At 46.7% G+C, this 22,760-nt stretch overlaps 3 protein-coding genes across 6 annotated transcripts in view; 1 reads left to right on the top strand and 2 right to left on the bottom strand.

The window, feature by feature from the left end:
- SMG5 (SMG5 nonsense mediated mRNA decay factor) overlaps window positions 1-8,274 on the bottom strand; it is a 31,664-nt gene extending 23,390 nt beyond the window's left edge. The window contains exons 1-6 of one of the 2 annotated variants that reach the window (XM_072647227.1): window positions 8,025-8,274; window positions 4,519-4,617; window positions 3,791-3,914; window positions 3,243-3,361; window positions 1,511-1,600; window positions 364-453 (exon numbers count right to left, since the gene is read on the bottom strand). In XM_072647227.1, the coding sequence (XP_072503328.1) occupies window positions 364-453; window positions 1,511-1,600; window positions 3,243-3,361; window positions 3,791-3,867 (376 nt within the window). In that variant the 5' untranslated portion in view covers window positions 3,868-3,914; window positions 4,519-4,617; window positions 8,025-8,274. Of the gene's footprint in view, window positions 1-363; window positions 454-1,510; window positions 1,601-3,242; window positions 3,400-3,790; window positions 3,915-4,518; window positions 4,618-8,024 lie in introns of both variants that reach the window. The other variant, XM_072647226.1, reaches the window with a different exon arrangement.
- Window positions 8,275-8,344: 70 nt separating this feature from the next.
- On the top strand, window positions 8,345-14,707 carry TMEM79 (transmembrane protein 79). 2 transcript variants are annotated; one of them, XM_072647235.1, is made up of 5 exons: window positions 9,148-9,249; window positions 9,829-9,882; window positions 10,313-11,089; window positions 11,630-11,843; window positions 14,116-14,707. In XM_072647235.1, the coding sequence occupies exons 3-5, from the start codon at window positions 10,375-10,377 to the stop codon at window positions 14,324-14,326; spliced, it is 1,140 nt and encodes a 379-aa protein (XP_072503336.1). In that variant the 5' UTR covers window positions 9,148-9,249; window positions 9,829-9,882; window positions 10,313-10,374; the 3' UTR covers window positions 14,327-14,707. The 2 variants fall into 2 exon arrangements, with proteins under 2 accessions (XP_072503335.1, XP_072503336.1); XM_072647234.1 differs by lacking the exon at window positions 9,829-9,882 and having other exon boundaries at window positions 8,345-9,249.
- Window positions 14,708-15,675: 968 nt separating this feature from the next.
- Window positions 15,676-19,598, bottom strand: GLMP (glycosylated lysosomal membrane protein). Of its 2 annotated transcripts, none has more exons than XM_072647233.1 (6): window positions 19,428-19,598; window positions 18,749-19,006; window positions 18,354-18,554; window positions 17,911-18,129; window positions 16,354-16,657; window positions 15,676-16,261 (listed from the first exon to the last, which is right to left on the bottom strand). In XM_072647233.1, exons 1-5 carry the CDS (start codon window positions 19,545-19,547, stop codon window positions 16,397-16,399), a joined length of 1,059 nt encoding a protein of 352 aa, XP_072503334.1. In that variant the 5' UTR covers window positions 19,548-19,598; the 3' UTR covers window positions 15,676-16,261; window positions 16,354-16,396. The 2 variants fall into 2 exon arrangements, with proteins under 2 accessions (XP_072503334.1, XP_072503333.1); XM_072647232.1 differs by having other exon boundaries at window positions 16,401-16,657; window positions 19,428-19,597.
- Window positions 19,599-22,760: the final 3,162 nt, after the last annotated feature.

The following is a 22,760-nucleotide window of genomic DNA, read 5'->3' on the forward strand; positions in this document are numbered from 1 at the left end:
CAATGGCAACAAGTCAAGTATATCTTTTTTCAGAAAATCATCCTTCAAGGAGTTACAATCACGGATGCTTTGGCTCTTCTTACTGCTCTCTCAAATTCCCTTTAATATAAAGAAGGGAAAGAGAGAGAGAGCAACTCAAATAGGGCAGAGTAAATATCAAGAAGAAAACTTCATCAACAGAATTTGAAGTTATAATGCTATAGAGATAAAGGTTGAGAAGAGGAAAAAGAAAATTTGAACAGCTTCCTTATCTATTTTCAATTTCTTCCTTTATGGAGCTTGATTTGCAAAGTGTTTATGGTTAGAAATTTTCTCACAAGCATGATGATGTTGGATCAGGAGAACTAATGGGATGACACTTACCTATCTGAGGAGCCACTGACAAGGCTTGGTAATAGAATCTCTCAGCCAGTTGCTCTGTGTCCACACCAGCTAACTCATTCTGATATCGGGCTGGGGGAAAATGGTGAAAAAATGTAAAGTTAGCAATGGCTTCTCACTTTCAAAGGAAACTTGCCCTCATCTCAGAACCTGTTCAGAGAAAGTGCAACAAGAGATAAAGAAACCTGAGCTGAAACACAGGCAATGTTTTGGGTCCCTGGAACAGTCCCACATTGTGACTATTGATAAGTTGCTCAACACCTCCCCCATCTTTGTTAGGATATCCAAAAAAAAGAGAGGTAGAGAGAGAGAGAGAAGAGAGACCAAGACCTAATTATTTATACTAATATGGGAGGTGGTGAGAACTATGGCATGGATAATCCAAGCCAATGGATAACCCCCAAAATTTCTACTTGGTTTTGGTATATATCATATGTCTGGGAGTAAGGGGAGGTAGAGAGGAGGATGGGAGAGAAAAGGCAGTGCATTTAATCTTCCTAAATATGCTTTGCTTAGGCTCATATTACATAGCTTATATTCCCTAAGCATACACAACACTTGGGTGGGGAGGAAGCAAGCCAAGGATTGTACATTTGCAGCAGATAATACATAAAGTAGAAAACAGCCTTGGTTACCTAATAAATTGTCTGGCCTGGAGACAGCAGACAGGGAAGTGGACACTCTTGAGAGTGAGGAAGCTCTTACTGAAATCTGTCATTTCTTCTCTGATAAAGAGCTAGTATCTCTGAGGTTCCATGAAGGAAGACAGTGGGTACCTTCTTCCCACACAATAACTCAGAGGGATAAGAAACATCAGTGGTAAAGTGATAAATATAAAATTAAACTTTCTCTAACCTACCATGGAAAAACTCTAACATTCTGAGAGTTCGAATCTACTTTCTTTTCTTCCTCATCATTCAATGACCTTTTCTGCATTATTGAAAGGTAGTGGGAAAATAAGAGTTAGCACACGGGAGAAATAGAATCAGAGGTTAGACTCGTAGATCACACAGTACACCAAGCATAGAGGCAAAAACTTAAACAGCTTAGCTCTTACCCCAGGGCCTAACTGTTCTCTACATCCAAAAAAAAAAAAAAGATGTAAGGAAAAAAAGATACAGATTCTTACACAAATCTCCCAGATACACCAGACATCGGTGGCAAGCCATCTGAGCCCAGTCCATCTCTTTCCCTGAGGCAGATACTGGCTTCTTACAACCTGAGGGAGAAAAGCCTTTGAATCTATTCTCTGACACTGACTCATGTCTTTACCATGCCCTGTAAGGAAGAGTCCTTTCCTAGGCACTGGGGCAGGTGGGACTGAGGGTTTGGGGTGGGGCAAAGAATAGGGGAGGAGGAAAAGATGTAGAAAAGGGAAGCAGAACTTGTCATTGGAAACTCTCCTAGCTAATGGGTAGGAAGAGGGCGTAGAAAGGAACAAGCATAGAAAATCCTGGCAGTGCTTTGGACATCAGTATTAAGAGACTAGGATGAACTAGGCATTCTAAGGAAATTTCTTGGAAGAGAAGAGGTTGAAATATGGTTAGAATGGATGGAGCAGTCAGATGTGGGCAAGGACCAACTTATGTGAAGGTTTAGAAGTGGGAGGGGAGAAATGGGCAGCAGATTTGCCTAGCTGAACCAGAAATTCTAAAAATGAGTTAACATTTATTTCAAAAGTGGGAGGAAGGGAGGACCTAAAGATGAGAGAGGGAGAACCCTAATGGAAGAAGGCCTAAGAATCTAAACTATGGATTTGATATTTGAGGCAAGATACAAATACAACCACTGCAGGTTTTGGAGTCAGACAAAACAAGTATCTCATGCTAGAGGAAAATGATCTTGGCCAATGGATAACTGATGAATATGGTCAGGGAGGAGACCACTGACAGGTCCCAGGGATCAGATTCCTTGGGTTACAAGAGTTCTCAAATCTTTCCTTTTTATCTTGAGTTGCCTTGATCCTTAATTCAAAGAATTACTGATTTTTGGGAAGAAGCAATCCTTTCCCCTCTCCATCTCTCTTCCCTTGTTCAAGTGCCTTCCTGTTTTAGGGAACCAGAAATTTTAGGTTGGGCGGCTAAAGCGGATTGGGGAAAAACTTTAAGAGAACATAATTGAGCTGGGCAAATCAACAGGAAATTAATTTTTTGAAGATTAAGTTGGAGGACTACCTTTTCTTAAAAAAAAAATCACTGTTTACAGAAGACTTGCTGAATGGGAAAGGGGAAGATGCACAATCAGAAATGAATGCCATGTAAAAGCAAAAGGTATCAATAAGTCTTCTCAGTGTCTTCTGCTCCAAAGAATTATGTTCACAAGCTGTCTACCTGGATTGTCAATCTTTTCTTACTAGGGAAAGTAGGTGAGGTGAGAAGGGAAAAGGAGGCCTGGTTCTTTGGAGAGCAAATGGCCAACCAAGGAAGGGGTGAGGATTATAGTTGCTAGCATACCTGTTGGCAGAGCAGAGATTTGTGGTACTTTGGAAAATGCCTATTAATAACTTCCAAAGGTTTTCTTAAATGAAACACTGGAAGATAATTCCCAAAGCCAAAAGGAAAAAAAAGGCTCTGGCCAAAAAAAGGATTAATATACTTTGTTAGATCCAGAGCTACCCAAAGTCATCCTTTCTTTCCCCCTTTTCTAAGTCAGGTTGCCATCATTCATCCCAAACTAATGTGGAGTCCCTCCCATTCCTTAAGATTTTCATATCTCTCACTGTGTTTTTATTTTATCATTTTTAAAAACCAGCAGCATTTCATCTTCAAGTTTTGATACAATTTCTGTAGAGGGTGCATGACATGCTCTCCTAGCCCACATTCCACCTCCCACTAAAAGAGAAGTCCTTGAGACTCACTGACCTATTAGAGGGTCGGTGACATGAGTCCAGTCAATGCAGCATTGCAGTTCAAGCTGGTAGTGGGACTGGATGTAGAGGAGGAGATGCTGGTAGAAGCCAATACCAGCAACCAGGTGTGTCCTGTAGGCACATTCCAAGGTGCTCCGGCTGTGGATGTGCTGGGGGGCAGGTGGATCAGGGGAGGGGAGGGGCCGGCTAAGCAAAGGGCTCAGGGCACCGCCCCCCACCACCCTGGCCTCTTACAGAGGGGGAATATGCCTACAGTCTTAAAGCCCAGGATGAAGTTTACCCTTACCACAACCAGAACATCTTCCTACCCTTCCACCTCAGTTCTCTTCTCTAGCACTGCTTACCTTCCTCCCCTAACTCTCCAAATCCATGATACTACTTCCTCGTGATCCCCAACTATGTTTACCACAGGTTCCTTCCCTATCCTCTGGACACTCTTTTCCATTTCCTCTATCCCACCCTCTTTGGCCCTCAATTGGCTCTTCCCCTCCCTAGATGCTCCTCCTCACTGTCCTTCCCCAGCTCTACCTCTCCTCTTACCTTTTTGTTGGTCTTGATAAGCTGGATAACCTCATAGTACACCTTCCTCCACAGCAGCTCCTCTGCTTTCCTCCCATAATCCACTGGATGCAGGAACATAAGCTTGACACAGAGTTCACGAAGCCTAGGAGGGGGCAGGGGTTGGGGAAAGAAAGTTTTCTGAGGTATCTGAAGAGATGAACTGGCTACAAGGAGACATTTGATAACACACCTACTACATAGATAACTGTGCTCTCACTTAAGAGACAGTCTAAAATGATACTGAGTATCCCCATTCCAAAAAAAAACAGAAGTCACAAAAGACATGATACTGAGTATCCCCATTCCAAAAAATAGAAGTCCCAAAAGACATGTAAGAATTTCAATAAACTACAACTCCCCTCCCTAACATCTTGTTTTCTTTTCTTCTGATTTTTCTTTTTCTCTCCTTTCCTCCAGGGTGAAATATAGACAATTCTTCCTCATGATTCAAATGTGGTTCCTATCTCCAATCTACTGGATATGGAGACTGAAGATGAAGCAAGAAAAGTGACTCTGGGAGCTGTTTCCTCTTTCTGCCCTTCAAAAAAACTAAAGATCTTGGGCAACAAGATGACAGTCTTTCTTATTAGGCTATCAGGATATCTCTGAATTTGACATAGCTTACTAAGGATAAGAACAGGGTAAATGAGGAGGGATGGAAACGAAGGAGAATTGAGAACTGTTGTTTGGCAGTTGCCCCAGCTTACTTGTTCCTTAGGCTAATGTTCTCTGGTTTGAACACTTCTTGGTAAGCAGTTTTGTTGCAAAGGATGAGGTCAAGCCGATGCACAGCCTCCACCACTGCCCTGAAGAGAAATACAAGACAGAAAAACCCTGAGCCATGAGTATGGGACGGCATGGGTAAAAGAACTAGGATTAGAAAAAAGGTTAAAGGAGATACCATTCAAACTGAAGAATTCTTGGAACCTATCCTTTGCAAACTTATCATCTCTTAACCACAAAGAAAAGCCATTCTTAATGTCTTGCTTTGCATTAGAGTAGGAACTCTAGGACTGATGAAGGGAGAGGACGCAGGAATGACATTATACTAACAAGCAGAGCAGCTCTCACCTCAACTACTTTGTCTTTCAGTTGTGGAGGGACCATAGTCAGTCTTTACTGTTCCCCTATGTCCTTTGGAGGGTCAAAGACCAACCTTGTCAAGACTCCCAAGCAGATCCAGTTCTACTCTCCTGCCTGGGGTGGAAGCAAGCACTTCTGCCTCCCTGTCAGTAGCCTGGCACCTAGATAGCTATTCTAGTGCCAGCAGGGTAGCTGCCAGCCCCTGGCTAAATGGTTATCAAGGCCTTTTCACAGGCAATCCAAGAAGTACCTAATATCGAGGAAAGGGACAGGCAGACTTCTGGCAGCAGGATTAGGCACCCCATCCTATATCAATAATTGTCTCCAGAGGGTCCCAACTACTTACTAACTCAATATATGTTTTATTCTAACATACTATCTCCTCTCTGGGTTTTCTTGACACGTTCTTATTTGGCTTTCCTAAATAAGTGGCCACTTCCCCTTTGCTAGATTTTCATCCATGTTACAACTAACACCTACCCACTGTGTGTATTGTGTATCCCAGGGTTCTTTCCTGGGCCCTTTTCTCTTTTTCTCTATACTCTCACTTTTCGATCCCATCACCTCTCAAGGAGGCTCAATCATCATTTCTATGCAGATCTATATATCCAATACCAGTCTCTTTCTCCTGAATTCCAGTTCTTTATCACCAATTGGCCCTTGCACCTTTCAAAACAGAATCTCAAACCCAGTACATCCAAAACCAATCTCACTGTTGTTGCTCCCAAAGCCACTGCTCTTCCAAATCATCCTATCAGTCACCTACATTTGCACAATTAGTGCAATTCTCAATTCCTCACATTCTACACATGATGTGTTAGTTATCACATGTACTTGATATGTCCTCTCCACTCACAAAGCCACTACAGAAATTTAGGTGCTGAAAAACTCTTGCCTGGATTACTGCAATGACCCTCTAAATGGTTTCTCTCCCTCAAGTCTCCCCTTAGTCTAATCCATTTCCCAGCTGCCAAAGTGATTTTCCTAAAGTGACAATCTGACTACATCACCTGACTATTCAATAAACTTCAGCAACTCCTTATCCCCTCTAGGATGAAATATAAAATCCTTTTAGGCATTTAAAACTCTCTGCCTCCTTCCCACATTTTTAATCTTTTTTACATATTACCCTCTTCACAGATTCTGTGGTCCAGCCAGACTGGCCTATTTGCTGTTCCTGATGCATGCTACCTCTTCATCTCTGTGACTTTGCACTGGCTATTTCCCAGGTGTAGAATGCTCTCCTTTCTCACTTCTGCCTCTCAGAATCTCGGCTTGGGTCAAGACTCAGCTCAAACACTTTGAAGGAAGCCTTTCCTGGTTTCCCCCAGCTGCTGGTACCTTCCACTTTAAGGTTATCTCGTTTCTCCTTTGCACATATGCATCTTCTCTATATTTATTTATGTCATTCCTCCATTAGAATCTAAGATCCCTGAAAGCAGTTTGTTTTTTTTGCCTCCTCAGGACACAGCACATTGCCAGGCACAAGGTAAGCACTTCAAAAATGCTTCCTGATTAACAGTTTGGTGGGGGGAGGGAAGAGTATGTGAGTATATGTATGAAAAGAAAAGAATCCCCTGATGTGGTAACCCTGTAACTTCCAATATCCCTTTCCCTGCTTACTCAATCACTCACAGAAAGACTGGGATAGCTCCTTATTGTATCTCTCTAGATACAGGTCCTACACTTATTCATGGAATCCGTTCTCTAGATACAGAAATCAAAAAGACACCTTACCCCCAGTTCTCTTCTGCCAAATGCCTTTGCTACATATACATAATAATGACAAGTGATTAGATGGCTCACATCTCATGCCTGAAGCCATGCACAAAGAGAGAATTCCAACATCTGTACATGCATGTATCAACACACCAGGTTTTAAGCATTTCAAAGTGGTGGTTTTTAGAAGGGACTAGATTCTGAGATGATTCAGAGGAGGGTCAGAACAACTACCAGGTGCAGGAGATTAGAGAGAAATCTCGCCCAGTGCCTGCCCACGCTTTGTGCGACAGGCAGCAGTGACACCCGGCAGCACTGAAGAGACACACGTGTCACCCCCAGCCTGCTCTTCATGCATCCAGGGACAGATGAGGGGCAGCTCAAGGTGGGAGCCTTCGGGCTGCTGAATTTGATAGCTGGACTATTTTTGGAGCAGCTTGTATCTCCCCATGCCCTCTGGCTGGCACAGCTGAAACAGGCACAATGCCCACTTGCTGAAGAAGACACAGTAAGCTTTGGCTCTTTCCCTTCTGGGATGCAGCCTGAGAATATGAGGAGTTGCCTTCTCCTGTCCTAAGCCCCCAAGCTGGAGCCAAATGCAAAGACCAATCCTAGCTTAGGAATGGAAAGCTTAAATGCAGCATATGCCACGATCCCAAAGGGAACCCACTTATGGGATGAAAGATTCTGCCAACCTCCCCTCCCCATCTCCCTAGGACCACTCACTTGAGTGAGGAGGCCATCCTGCTCCAAAAAAAGGACTAAAGTCATGACCCACGAGGTGTGGCACGTTATAAATCAGAGAGAAGGCATAAAGTATGTGGAATGAGCCACCAGGCTGAGACTCCAGGTCCCCGGACAGCACACCCATCAACCACTCCTTACACCTCCCTAAAGCCCGTGTCCAATACAGGGTCAGCCTTTCAGCTCCTAGACCCATGCTGTGCCTCCAGACTTCCACGATCCCTCCCCACTGGGTCCCTTCCCTTTTCCTGAGTTTTCTCTTGCAGGCTGAAGGCCTCCCCCCACCCCCCTTCCTTCCCACCCAAGGAATGCCAAAGATCTCACTGTCACCAACACTTCTCAAGCTCTATTTTTATCTTCTAACTCCAACTCGTCCGGGGAACTCAATCCCAACCGCGAGGCCACCGCACATTTCTCCACGTGTCCAACCCACTTCCCACCCCAACTCCAACTCTTAGACCCTAACCCGAGCTCGAAAGTCCCGCCCCTCCCAGCTCCCTCCAAAATCCCTTTCTCCATCTGTACCCGGGATAATCCCGCCCCTTCAACGTGGCCCCGCCCCCGCCTGCCTTTTGCCACCCCGCCCCTCCCCTCCCCCGCCTTCCCCACCTTGTGCCTCTCCCCCCCACCTCCCCGGCAGGTCCTCTCCCGCCCCGGACCCTCTCACCGGTAAAGCCGCTTAGTATGCAGGACCTTGGCCTCGGGCTCACTGCTCTCCGCTGCGGGGGGGCCCTGGCTCATGGTGCCCGGGTCCAGGGGCGGCTCCCGATTACAAGCGCCTGCCACCCACCGCCACCGCCGCCGTCTCCGGCCGTAGCCGCCGCCGCCGCCGTCGCCGGCCCTGCTCGGCCGCCATCGCTGTGAGGCGGCTGCCCGCGACGGCTCCTCCTCCGGCCACCAAATCTCACGAGAACAGCACCGCCGCGCCAGCACCTCCACTGTCGTCAGATCTCGCGAGATCTGATCTCTTCCGGTGGGCAGGGAGCTGCCAATACTAACTCTGGGCAACATGGCCGCTTTTTTAGCTTCTTACCCTTCACGAAAAACTTTATTAACAAAGCCTATGGAAAGGACAGAAGACGATGCAGAGGGCGGAAGCTGAGCTTAGCTAAGCTAAGTCTGATCTGGTGTTTAGCAGGAGGTCTGCCTGTGACCTTATTCTCCTGTGGTCACATAGTCCATTCTTCTGCTTTTAAAATGATTCAAGTAGATGAAGACTCTCCTCTCCTTCCAAAGATTTAATTCCACTGATTTCCCTCCCAGCCTCCTGCTTCACGACCTCCAGCCTGATTTCCAGTGGTCATCTTGCTCAGACTAGACCAGCCCGGTTTAGCTTCGCCCAACTCAGCCCGGCACAACAGGGTTCTCTCCAGTCCTTTTAAGGACTTTCGGGAAAGGGCAGCAATCCTTTATTTCACTCTCATTTCTTGTCTCTTGGAAGACGCCCTTGGTTGCTGTCCAACCTTCATCCTTCCTGGAGATTTAGCCCAGTCCCTAGTCTGGGAAGTGTGGAAATGGAAACAAGTTTTTCCATCTCATAGACTAGAACCCACAAGTTCCACATTAATATCAACCAGTCCAAACCAATCCTCATCGTGTCCTCTCCTAGCCAGATCCACTAGTACAGACCACTCCTTAACACGCCTCATGTGGCCACACCTACACCTTAGGGACAGTGACCTTTTCTCTTTTTTTTCTGTCGGAGGATTCCGAAGAGGGAGGGTGGGGCCTTCCCCTTTAATCCCAGCCCCACCTGCTCTGGTCAGACAGGTTTGGAGCTGCAGGTAAAGGGAGGGAGACACGAAGAAATACCTGCAGAGCCAGTGAGGAGCTGGAGCAGCTCTTTTCCCGGATGGGTCCTGGGATCTCCCTTCTATCTCTCTAGATGGAAAGTAAGGGACGCTTATGGGGCCGGGGTGTGAGGGGGAGGATGAGGTGGAGACCCTGAGGGAAATCAGCACAGTCAATGGTGAGGAATTGGAAGAAAAGGAAGGAAGGGAGAGGAGAAGGGAAAATAGACAGGAACAGGGAGGGAGGAAATGTTCAGTGATTGGAAATAGATTTTCCAGGTGGACAAAGGTTGGACCCTTAAACTTTATCAGTGAGATGGGAAGTTGGCCAAGTAACAGAATGGGCTGTTGCACTGGTGGCTGAGTTTCTGCCTACCCCCCAAACCCTAACCATGGGCTTTTTCTGTGGGTGCTGTTCACTTCTCAGGTTTCCAGCTTACTTCCACAGGATGTATGTGGGGGGGCCGGGGAGGGGGGGGGCGGGAGGCTTACAAGGAGGAGATTGGGAATCTCCAGTTTTCAATGGGGAAAGAGAGGGTATGGCTATCTGAATCTCCAGAGAGATCCTTAGCAGGAGCAGGGGCACAAGATTGATGTGAGGGGAGTGAGTGTCCTGGACCTTGGGGTGATAGGCAGAAGGAGGGACTGAAGATAGATACTGTATCCTCCACTCATTCTTAGATGTTTGATGGTCATGGCCAAGACCACAGCAGTGTTGTGAACCAAGGGAAGGAGGTAAGAGACCTGGATTAGCAGGGATGTCTGAGTTCTGTCTCCCTGACTCATCCTTTCCTGCTAATGTCAAAATGTGACTCCATTTCAGTTTCCCCTTCCCAGGGAAATATTCTTGCTTTCCTTTCTACCCACAACACTTCCTAAGATCTAGGGGAGAAGGGCATTGAAATAATAGATATACAGAATTTTCAAACTAGGAAGAATCTGAGTTAAATTTCCAGGGAAACAGAGATATCTCTTACCATTTCCCTCCAGTGCTCTCCTTAATGACATGAGCAAAATCTTTTACAGAGAGTATGGGGAACTCTGGCCACCATAGGAGAACAATGACTTAATTTTCTCAAGCCCCTTCTCCTAGTACCGGTCCTAAAGCCCTTTCTCCTTATGGATGAAGAAAATATTTAACAAATTCTCTCTCTGCTCCTCCTAGGGTGACGGCAATCCAGTATTATACCCCAGAATCCAGACATCTGGTTCCTTCCTTGCCCCAGCATGACAGAACCCGAGACATTGACTCTGCTGGAGATAAAGGGGCAAGATGCCCTTGAGAAGAATTTGCCCCAGCCCCTCATCCCTAATGGACTCAGATCAGAGGGGGAAGATGGGGAAGAGCTTGCTTCTTGTGAGAATGAGACTGAGAAGGTTGGCAGTGAAGTTACTACTTTGCCCTGGGTGAGGACATCATTAGGTACTGGCCCCCAGCCCAGTGCCCCTTTCCCAGACCCCCCTGGTTGGCGAGGATGTGATAAAGAACCCATTCTAGCTGACCTGCCCCTAAAATCAGAGGAGCCAGTTGAGGAAGACCTTAACCTGATGCCTGAGCAGGCAGCTCGAGCATTTGTGCCAATTGACCCACAGTGCATTGAGAGGAGGCCCCAAGAAGAGCTCATAGTCCACTGTGACAAAAAAGTTGAGGGTGAATGCCAGGCCTTTCTGCTGCCACGGGCTTCCCGTTCAGACCCCCCTGAACGGAAGTGGGCAGAGGCAGCAGTAGAGCCCCCAACTCGCTGTGGGAATTGTAGAGCCTGTGGCCGTGAGGGGTTAAGGGCTGTGGCCTCTTTTGGGGCTGCTCTTATCGTCTTTCCCTGCCTGTTATATGGAGCTTATGCCTTCTTGCCTTTTGATGCCCCCCGGCTGCCCACCATGAGTTCTCGACTCGTCTACACACTCCGCTGTGGGGTCTTTGCCACCTTTCCCATAATTCTAGGTGAGTATTTGTGGGAAGGGAATAGGCATCCCAGAGGGGCACTGGATGCCTGTGTTAAGGGGTAGTTTTCCAAGGAGGGTGAACAAGCTTGATCTGGTACAGAGAAGGTAACAGTGTGTGGGTGGGGTGGAGTAGTGATGGCAATGTCTAGACATGGGATGTGGGGAAGTCTAGGCATAGGAACTGGACTCATCAAAATTCTGAAAGGGCCACCTGCATATCAAGCCTATGCCTCTTCCCATCCTAAGCCCCCCCTTTCCTTATTCTCTGCCTTTGGACTACTCCATTTCACATCTTCTCACCCCATTTCCATGTTTTGAAGCTCACCACACCCCAGCTTCCTATGGATTTGCTCTTATGTGCCTGGTCCAGTTGTGCTCATGTGCTCTTTATCTCATTGCTTCACTCTTCTTCCTCCAGCAACTCTAGTCTTCTTCCTCCTGCTTCTCCTTGATCCTTTCTCATTACTTTTCCCCATCTATCTCCTCATCTTCATTGCTATCCACTTTATATCATGGATCCCATTGTCTCTTAATCCAGGGCTTCTGGTCTATGGTCTCTCCCTGCTGTGCTTCTCCGCACTCCGTCCCTTTGGGGAACAACAGAGAGAAGTTGAAATCCACAGGCAATACGTGGCTCAGTCTGTTCAGCTCTTTATCCTTTATTTCTTCAACCTGGCTGTACTTGCCACCTACCTGCCCCAGGACACCCTCAAGCTGCTACCCCTGCTCACTGGCCTCTTCGCCATTTCCCGGTGAGTTTGGGGTGAACTGGGTATTTGTACAATTTACAGGAAGGTTAGCAAAGGGGAGGGGAAGACCTAGACGTTTCTAATCATTAGAAAATTCTTCCTTATAGTAATCTCTGAAGTGACTGCAAACAAATATATTGCCTTTCTCACATGGCAGCTTTTCAGGTATAAAAAAGTGGAACAGGGCTATCATGTCTTTCCTAAGTGTTCTTTCTGGGAGAAACATTCCCACTGGAAAGATTCAGCTGATGATCATGTAAGATGACCTCATACTGTCCTGGTCATCCTTATTTTGACACATCCTAGTTTCTGTGTCTTCCATTAAAAAAAAAGAAGTCTGAAACTGAATACAATGTGCTGAGTGTGGTTGAACTCTCCCTTTTTCAGAACTCTGTAATCTATTAATGCAGCCTCAAAACACCCTAGCTTTTGTGGCTGCCTGTCCTACTAGTGACTCACATTGTGCTCATAGTTAAATAAAAGCCCCAGGTATTCTTCATATGAACTGGTGTTAAGCCAAGTCTCCTCTAATTCCCATCATCTACTTGCATAGGCTTTTTTTAAAAACCCAAATGCAGAACTTTACATTTGTCCCTATTAGATCTTAAGTTCCAGCCTCTTAAGTTCTTTTTGAACTTCCATTGAATTATCCATTGTATTAACCATCTTCCTGTTATTCAGTCCTGTCTGGCTCTGTGGACCATACTGTCCATGGGGTTTTCTTGGCAAACATCCTAGAGTGGTTTGCCATTTTCTTCTCCAGAGGATTAAGCAGAGATTGAATAACTTGGCCAGAGTCACACATCTAGTAAGTGTATGAGACTGGATATGAACTCAGGCCTTTCTGACTCCAGGCCCAGTGCTTTCTACTGAACCACCTAGCTGCCTCCTAAACACCATCTTAGATCCTTTCAGTATTACTTAATTTGTTATCCAGGGTATCCCAGAAATCTTAGTGCAGTTTTAACTTCTGGGACACCCTGGATAACTCAAGCAGTGCTCCAGTATTGGCCAGTTCCACTTCATTATATATTAATTTGATATACAGGTTGTCTTTGCTATCAGTCCCCTGTCAATGGCATGCCATCTTTTGTGCCTAAAGATGTTTATGTATCTGTATCAGGGGCATCTGTCTTTTACATTTTTCTAGGAATTGGGAAGAATTTATACAGATCCTTCTTTTCACGTAAACCCAATCTTCCTTGTGAGTTAATGTCAATGTATTTACCCTCCAGTATGGGTTGGTCCCAAATATATCACCTCTGCTCCTACTCTTTTAAACTTTTATATCTTAATGTTAACCTCCTACCACATTTGCTTTATGGTGAATGGGGGTGGGATTGGTGCTTACCCTGAAACCTTGATCTCTTCCCTGGACCCTATCTGTCTAGTAGGGTGCCTCTGTAACCTATCCTTGGCCCTCTTAAAAATGTGGAACAGGAGACAATGACTTGGCTAAAGACATAAATACTTAAATCCAAAAATGAACTGAAATTGGGAAGTCTTGTTAACTTGTTAGCTAAAAAATCTTGAGGGGCTTCAAATATATAATACATCAAGGTGAAATTTAATAGATAAAATAATCCTACACTTGAATTATTTAAAAAAAAAAATCAACTGTGCAACTACAGGATGGAGTGGCTAGGCAACAGTTCACACAGAAAAGCCCTAAGACTTTTAGTGGACTGCAAGTTCAATACTAGTTGCCAAAAGATAATGTGTTCTTGGGCTGCTTCAATAAAAACTTCGTGCCCAGAATGAGGAACGTGATCTCTCAGCTGTACTCTGCCCTGGTTAGGTGGCACATGCAGTATTATGTTCAGTTTTGGACACCACATCTCAAAAAGGATAATGTCAAGCTGAATTGAGTCTAGAGCAGGGTGATTGAGATGGTGAGAGAACTGAAAACCAGGCCATTTAAGGAACTGAGGATGCTTAACCTGGATAAGAGAAGATAAACGAGACATGATAGCTGTCCTCAAATATTTGAAGGGCTGTCACATGGAAGAAAGGTTAGGATTGTTTTATTCCTAAGGTTCCAATGAGAAATAGGCAGAGGGGCAGATTTGGGCTTTACCTAGGATGTCCCAAAAAGTCTCAGTGCAGTTTTAAGTCAGTAGCTTAATCCTTTTGGGACATCCTGTATAATGAAAGAACTTCCTAATGTTTAGAGTTGTCCAAAAGTTAAACAGGCTGCTTCAGAAGTTGGTGGATTCCTTCTCATTCAGGGTCTTCAAGCAGTTGAGTCCCTTCCAATTCTGTTTTTCTCTCCCAGGCTGGTGTACTGGTTGACTTTTGCAGTGGGCCGGTCCTTCCGAGGCTTTGGTTATGGGCTGAGCTTCCTGCCGCTGCTCTCAATGCTGGTGTGGAATCTTTACTACATGTTCCTGGTGGAGCCTGAGCGTATATTCACTGCCACAGACAGCCGATTTGACTACCCAGACCATGCTCGAGCTGCTGACTACAAGCCACACCTCTGGGGGTGATACCTACTTCACCTGTTCTTGATGTTCTCCCATTTCCCCCCAAACCCTAGGGAACTGAGATGATCCAGAATTCTTCACTGAATGGATTTTGGATTACTATGACCTTTGAACCTCAACAATGCTTGACTCTGATGTTGGGGTGGGTGGTGGGAGGAGGGGGCAGGGAACACATATAGCAGAGGTCTTATACTGCCTTAGGTAACTTTGTCATAAAGCCTCTTGAGGCCTATTACTGCCTTGATTTTTCTGTAGCATTAGTGGAACTCCTGCCTCCTAGAGAGGAGAGAATAGTTAGGGGAAAACAAAATCCCTGCCTTTATTAGGTCTTAATTGGCTTAAGAGAAAACCTGTGGAGTAACTTAATAAATCAGTTTGAAACAGGAGGTTGTCTTTTAGCTGTTTCAGTTGCGTTTAACTCTTCATGACCCCTTTTTGGGGGGTTTTCTTGGCAAAGATACTGGAGCAGTTTGCCATTTCCTTCTCCAGCTCATTTTACAGATGACAAACTGTGGCAAAGAGGGTGCAGTGACTGGCCCACCCAGGGGAAAGTGTCTGAAACTGGATTTGAAGTCAGGTCTTTCTGAGTCCATGCTCAGTGCTCGACCCACTGTGCCCACCTAGCTGTCCAAAACAAATAGGAGAGGCTCTCAAAGCTGATAGATGTCTTCTCATCAGGACCTGAGAAGGGCAAGTCTTAACTTTGGGCTTCCCTTAAATATCCCCTTAGTGATCTTTATATCTTAGCTGAAAGAAACATGTCACAACCTCTCAGTCTCAGTTTCCTCACTTGTAAGATGAGAGCATTTAACTCCATGACCTGTAAGGGCCATTCCAGCCCCTAAAAACCTAAGATCCTAAATGAAGTCCAGATAGCTCCAATTTCACTGCTTTGGCTGGGTTGCCATTCTTCCCCTCACCCCTCCTAATGTGGGCTGCCATAGTGACCCACTTATCTATCTGGTGAAGTCAGCCTCTCCCCAAAGTGAGATGTGGCAGTGTAAGGCTGGGGTATTGATGTGTGTATATGTGGGGAGGACAGTGGGACAGGGAGGGCAAGGTGCTTCAAGACTGTGGTTCATTTGTAAAAAATGATGTTGGAGAGGGGAATTGGAATGGAGTAGATCACCATATTATTTCTGTTCCTTCCTTTTTTGAGAATCCTACTTGCTCAGTTGAAACTACCAGAAAACTCTGATGCACAGCATTCATATGTCTGTGTGTTTGGGGCACAGAACCTCCAATGGCAATGAGAATTAATGTCTTCTGGGAAGGTTCATTCCTGATGGCCTCTTTCTCTCACCCACTTTTCTATGCCCCTCCCTCAACATACACCAAGAGAGTCTACAGCATGGTGAAAAAATAAGTATATATTTCATCTTTACCCTTCTGGAAACCCAAAGATCAGGGGTTAGGCTTCTCAATGCTTTGATCCTGGTATAAATCTCACACACCCAACACAAATACTAGAAAAGAATGGGGGGGGCGGGGAAGGGATTCAAGATCAATATTAGGTTAAAAGTTAGGTGCCCCATCCCCCTTTCATCATTAACTGGTTTTCCTGCTGTCCTCTTGCCCAGGGGAGACCTGAAGAGACTGAGGTTTGAAGGTTCTGTTAGAAAAAGGAAAGAGTTAGGATATTGGCATTAAAATGAAGACCAGGGCCCAGAAACAGAGGAAGAGGAAGCATGGTATCTTCTCTTCCTTACTCCAAGGTGTATCCTTGTTTTCACCGTAGTGTGAAAGGCACATGGGAGGAGGTCAGGACCTCAGTTGATTCGTTCATACTCAGAATAGCGCCTATGTCGTAGTAGCAGAAGGCTCAGGCCACCTCCTACCAGCAGAAGTGCAGGGCCCCCCAGAACCACTGCAATGATTGCTAGGACCAGAGGTGAGAAGGAATCCATTGGGGGGGTTCCTATGCCCAAGAGAGCTGACCTAGGAGATGGGAAAGAAGGAAGGGAGAAAGAAAGCTTTGGGTTTATCCCTTATTCCTACATCAAATCCCATACCCTCCCTTCACTACCCACCTGCCCAACTGAGAATTCCCTTTCCCTCCTCTGGTGCCACCTCTCACCAACTGAGATAGTGCTGGTCTTCATACGCAAGACCAGTAGAGTCTCCAAACGTCAGGTTGAAGACTGAGAAGTTAACAGAGGGGCCAAAGAAGGCTCTGACAATAGGTGATTGGGGAAACAGGGTAGCCAAGGTGAGACGAGGAGGGGATACTCGGCAGGGTAGGACTGTTTTCCAAGTTGGCTGCTTCTGTGAGAAGGCTACTGGTCGCCACTGTAAGAAGCCTTCTGGTGGGGATCGCCACAGTAGCTGATCCAACTGAAGGGAAAGAGTTGTGGGGTGGAAAGGGAAATAGTACAGATCTGAAAAAGAGACCCCTGTCATTTACCTCTCTAAAATCTCCCCAACTCCTCACCTTCATGCAACCCTATTCCATCTACTATCACCTAAGTACTTATCAGTAGGGCAAAGGGTAGGGAATTAACAAGTGACATTTATAGAGCACTTTAAGGTTTTGAAAAGTGCTTTACACACATTATCCCATCTGACAGAAAAAGAGGTTTCTGCAATGTTTAAAAAACTATTGGTGACTCTCTTTGTGGCTACTCTTTCCTCCCTGGATTTTCATGATACTGTCCAGCTGTGCTTGTCTTTCTACTAGTCTGACCAATTTTTCTTAGTGTCCTTTGCAGGACTATCCATATGTCCCCTATGCTCTTACAGAACCAGGGATCTGTCCTAGGTTCTCTTTCTTTGTGATCTCATTCTCTTCCATGGGTTTGACTATCATCTTAATAGAGATGACTCCCCCATCTACATATTTCTTTCCTGAGCCCTAGTCCTGAACCTCTAACTGCTTGCTGGTTGTCTTTACCTGGATGTACCACAGGCATTTTAAACTCAACATATCCAAAGATGAACTAACTTCCCTATTTCTGTCAAGAGTACCCCTACTGTTTCAGGCACTCAGGTTGGCAAGGAGGGTTCCATTCATTATTGACTTTTCACTTTCACTCATTTCCCAGAAGTCAGGAGACATAGTAATAATAATAGTTATCATTTCCATAGTGCTATGTGCCAAGCACTTAATAATTATGACTTCATTTGAGCCTCACAATCACCCTTGGGAGATGGATGCTATTTTTAATGATCCTTTTTTTTTTTTTTCACAGATGAGGAAACTGAGGCAAACAGGTTCAATGACTTGCCCAGGTTTACACACTTAACAAGTGTCAGAGGAGGGATTTGAACTTCTATCTTCCTGACTCCAAGCCTAGCACTCTATCCACTGGGCTGCCAAGCTGCCTCAAACAAGGGTTCAAATCTTTGATCTGCTATTAGCTGTGTGATCAGAAGCAAGTCATTTAAATCTAAGATAAGTTTCTGTATTGATTTATTAAATGAATAATTTAATAACTTCTGTGAGGTCTCTGTGAAAGTGCTTTGTAAACAGGAAAAGGCTAGACAAGTTATATGATTTATGATTCTATCATTCTAAAGTCTAGTTATCTCACCTTTGGCAATCATCCCCAATAGGCTCCCATGTCTCCATCCCCACAGTGAAACCTCACCTGGAAGACTGAAGGACAATATTCATCATCGATGGATTCCTGCTCCTTCAGCTGGGGACACTCAGAATCCAAAGCTGGAGTTGCCACCTCCAGCCCGAAAAGGGAGTGGTTCCCTTGTGGGACAATCCCAGACAGAACCAGTTCTAGCTGGGAGGTATCTGCCGTATGCAAGAGTCGAGGGAGATGGGCTGGACGACCAGGACCTGAGAAAGCACGGACCTGGGATTGAGGGGGAGGTGGTAGGGGGAGGGAAGGATATTCAGTGAAAAAGATGCTGAAAGGATAGGGGAAGGACAGAGACAAGGCACAAAGATTCCCTTCCTCTCCACTTCCCCACCTCTAACTATAGTGCTGCCCTCCATCTACTGAAGTCATAAATGGCAAGATACCCCTCCCCAACCTAGGTAGACTCCATTTTTAGTTCCTTGGTCCTTATCCCTTACCTTGAAAGCCAGGCTGCCATTGTTGAAGGCCCCGGAGGGATCCTTCAAAGGACGACCTTGGAATGTGGCACTCAGCATAGTGTGGTCTAGGGTGCTGTTGACATCATCCCAGGAGAAGCTGGCCAGCAGGTAGGGTGGGTAAGGCTTTCCTGGAGACCCGTCCTTTGTTTCTGAACTCTTGGTACTGTCAAACTCAAATAGCTAACAGAGAGGGGAAGGAATGGGAGGCTTTGTTTCCATGCCTGGTCTTGCTCGCTCCTAAATGACTGTTTTCTGCACTCCTAGCAATCAGTCTCTCCCCTCCCAGATGCCAGGTCTCCATCTGATCCCTGAGCCATCCCACCAATTTTCAGTTTGTACCCTCAAGCTGAGATCCTTTCCCTCTATCTCCTCACCCGGGGGAAGAAGAGGGCTGAGGAAAATCGAACACTCTCAGCAGGGAGCACAGCCAGGCTTCCTTCAGGTTCTGGAGACAGCAGGCCGCTCCAGTTGACACTCAGGACGCTGTGAGGGGTGTCTGTGGTCACAAAGAGCACGCCTGGGGGTCCCAGGCTGCTCCACACGTAGTGAATTGTAGAGCTGGCTCCCACGGCCCGAATGTGCAGCAGGTTTTGTGCGGGGTCCGTCGGTCCTGGGATAACCTCCAGGGACACCTGCACCCAGGAGTGAGAGGTCAAGACAGGTTTTAACTTACCTGATTTTGTGGTCGGGGCCGGTGGGGATAAAGGGATTGGGCAGAGGTAGGGGTACTGAGGATTTGGGAAGGAAAGACTGGGGTACTGGGAACGGAGCGGGGCAGAACAAGGCTGTTTGGAGGGGAGGAGGGGGACTCTAAGGGAGCAGGAGGAAACGCGAAACAGCTGGCCGGTGTAGACCCAGCCCAGAGCACCCCACCCCGGAGAACCGAGCCCAGCAGGGGTGGCCTGGCCGGCCTGACCCTCTTCTCCCGGCCCGGTCCCTCGGAGTCAGGAGCCCCTCCTTCCCCAAGCCCTCGCCCGCCCCTTCCCCTGGCACTGCTTCGTGCCCCCCTGTCCCGGGCTCCCCCCGAATCTCCGCGCTCCCGGCGCCGCTCACCCGGCGGGTCTGGTCCCCGAGCAGGCCGGCGGGGGCTCGGAGCAGCAGCAGGCCCTGGAGGAGGAGCAGAGCGCGGCAGGGGGCCGCGACCCCCCGGGTCCGGGGGCGCTCCCCGAGCATGACGCCGCATACCCCGCGCCGCGGAGCTGGGCCCAAGTTAGCGTCACGTGACCGGCGCCGGCGGCCGCCAAGCCCTTTAAAGGGCGGAAGTGTCGGCTGCCTCTTAAAGGGACCGCCTGACTGCCCGCGGGTGCGGCCCCACGGAGGGAGAGGGAAGTTCGGGTTCCAGAAGCAGCCTCCCCCCCATTCAGCCTGTGCGAAGGCAGGCGTCAGCTCAGTTTTTTCCGTGCTTTCCTACGCAGAGATACTGAAGTGCTTTGCCATTTCCTTCTCCAGCCCGTTTTACAGATGAGGAAACTGAGGCAAACAGGGTGAAGTGACTTGTCCAGGGTCACACAGCTAGCAGGTGTCTGCCTCCAAGCCCGGTGCTCTATAGAGGATGGGCAAAACCCAGGGTGAAATGGGGGTCATGGGGGGACCCCCTGGAGACGCTTCAAACGACGTCTTATGGAACAGCTTTCGCTCCAAACCCGCCCCTCATCTTCTGACTGCCCCGACGCTTGGGAGGGCATCAATGCCAACCCCTGAATCCGTGGGTGGGCGTTTGCCAAGCGCCTCTGTGTGCCAGGCACTGTGCTGAGTCACGGGGTGGGGGAGCTCCCTCACAGTCATACGGGGGAGACCATAAGGGAATGACTGTACACACAAGCGTGCCAGACAAATAGGAAGTAACTAGCAGAGGGAAAGCCCTGGAAGGTAAGGGGGTGGGGAAGGCTTTGTGCAGAAGAGAGTGTCCTGAAGGAAGACGGGAGGGAGAGAGATGCAGGGGGAGGGTTCCGGTCAGAGAGGATACCTGGAGCCCAGAGGGAGGCCTCCTTCTTGGGCTGCTGGATCAGTATTTGGCAAGAACTAAGGGGTAAAGAGCCTGGAAAAAAAAGGGACGCCCAGTGTCGTGAAATTCACTCTGGGGGTGATAGGAGTTCATTGGGCAGGGGACATTCCGACCCAGCGCTGCTTTAGGAAAGCTGCTTTGCTGGCAGAGTGGAGGATGGGTTGGAGTGGGGAGGCTGAGACAGGCTGCCCCACCAGAAGGCTATGCCACAGTCTAGGTGGGAGGCCATGAAGATCTGCACCAGGGTGGTGGCAGTGGCAGGAGACAAGGGGGCACAGTCGAGAGATGTTATCCACAAAGCACAGAAGAGATGTAGCATGACAGTTACGGGAGATGGGAGGTTAAAGGACAGGCTGAAGATGGGAGGGACATAGACCTATATGTAGGTAGTAGGAAAGGAGCCAGTAGACAGGAAGGGATTCGAGATAAGTGAGAATGGGGAATGCTAGTAGCGGGCAATCCAGTGTGTTGGTGGAAATGGGATGGAATGGGAGATTTGGCCAGGAGTAGGGCCACATTTTTGTGTGAGACAGGGATGGAGGATAGAGCGGTAGAAGGCAAGTGAGTGATATGAGGAAGTAGGGAAAAGAGAGAACTCTAGGGGAATTTTTTTTTCTGTAAAATATGAAAGAAGATTCTCAGCTTGAGTGGGTGGAGGGAGGGAAAGCCCTGGGAGATTCAAGGGATGAAGAGCTTTGGAAGAGAGTGGAATCAGGGATTATCTGACTATATGTAGTCTTTCCATCTTTCCTCTGCTTCCACTTACCAAACCCCACTTTTTTCCTACACTGACCTCTGATCTCAGAGCCTTCAGTTGTTTCCCAGGCCACCATCCCTGCAGTAGCCTCTTTTCTCCATCTTGACCCCTTCTTTGATGAATCAGTTCAGCTCTATCTTGTCTTCTTATAAAGTTCCTGGCTCTCTTATCATATCCCCAATTGCACCTAAAACAAAAATGACCTAGTATTGATTCTTCTTTCACATGTTAGGTTAGATGACCATTGAGGTCCCTTCCAACACCTGAATTCTATGATGCTAATCTGTGATTTCCTTGGTAAGGAAAATACCCAGATGAGGAAAATCCCTCTAACAAAGCAGGCTGGCATCCTCTGCAATGTAAGAGTTGCTGAGAGCACACAGAAATTAAGTGACTTGCCCAGGACACAGCCCTTACATATCAGAGACAAAACTTGAACCCAATTCTTGGTTATGAAGCTGTCTATCCACTATGGCATACTGACTCTGTGTATAGGTTTTTATTTATGTATTTGGTGTATACTTATGAAAGAAAATATGTTGCAGTCTCCCAGCAGAATCTCAGTTCCGTAAGGGCAAGGACTATTCTTCATTCCTGTGGTCAGAGAAATACCTGGTACATGTGAGGCACTTTAACAAATGCTTGTTGGTTGATTTATTAAGTCATAGGGAACAGATACAAGACTGGGAATCTGCACTCAAGGAAGACAACACTGGTCTGCGTCTAAATTTGAGGCTTTGCTCTGGTCTGGTGACTCTAGGAAATATGACCTCTCCATTTCCTATCTTCTGTAAAATGAGGGTAAGAATTCTTGCATTACCTGTTTTGCAGGGTTATAAGGAAAGTGCCTTGTGTAAGGTTTATCATTAGACCCTTGTGTGTCTAATTAGTTCCCCAAATATGAGTTATTAATCCTTTAGGGATAATATAAGGCAAGTCAAAAATCTTGTTGAAACTTTTTCGTCCTGTGTAAAATGAACTAGATAAATTCTGAAGTTTTGTTCCAACTCTGCACAGATTTCTACATAACTTTTGCCAAATGTGCTACAGGAGAGGAAGATAATTTTCGGCTAGGAATTTTGATGTGGGGACTGGGGCAATGGATTTCAAAAAGGGGAGCAAGTTCAGAAGTGAGAAAATCAAGATGTTTTGAGGAAGTGGGGTCGATTTTAAGAATGTAGTATGTACACTGCATGAGAGGTTCTTAGGGTTGGAAAGCTAGGGTGGAACCTGATTTGTATAGTGGGAGCAAGAAGTCTTGAATGCCACATTGGCTTTATGCTTTATTTCATGGACAAGGGGAAAGCAGGAGGGTAAAGCAAGATTAAGATTAATCAGGTGTTCATATTTAGAATGGTTTGGAAGAGGGTGTGACTGAAAGCAGGAAAGCTTGTTAGGCACGTATAGTAGTCCTGGAGTAAAACAACAAGGACAGTAAGAATGCTAAGGATAGAAAGGGCAGACTAGAGAGATGGGAAGGAACCTACCCGGCTCCAACCATTTCCCTGGGGGTCTCATGTAGACTTTTAACCTGTAGCCATAAAATTAGGTCTTTTTAAAAAATATTTGTTTTGTTTTCTACTATCACTTCCATAAATTTTAGATTTTCTCCCTCTCCCTCCCC

This window comes from Notamacropus eugenii, chromosome 2 (assembly GCF_028372415.1).
Source record: "Notamacropus eugenii isolate mMacEug1 chromosome 2, mMacEug1.pri_v2, whole genome shotgun sequence".
NCBI lineage: Eukaryota > Metazoa > Chordata > Mammalia > Diprotodontia > Macropodidae > Notamacropus > Notamacropus eugenii.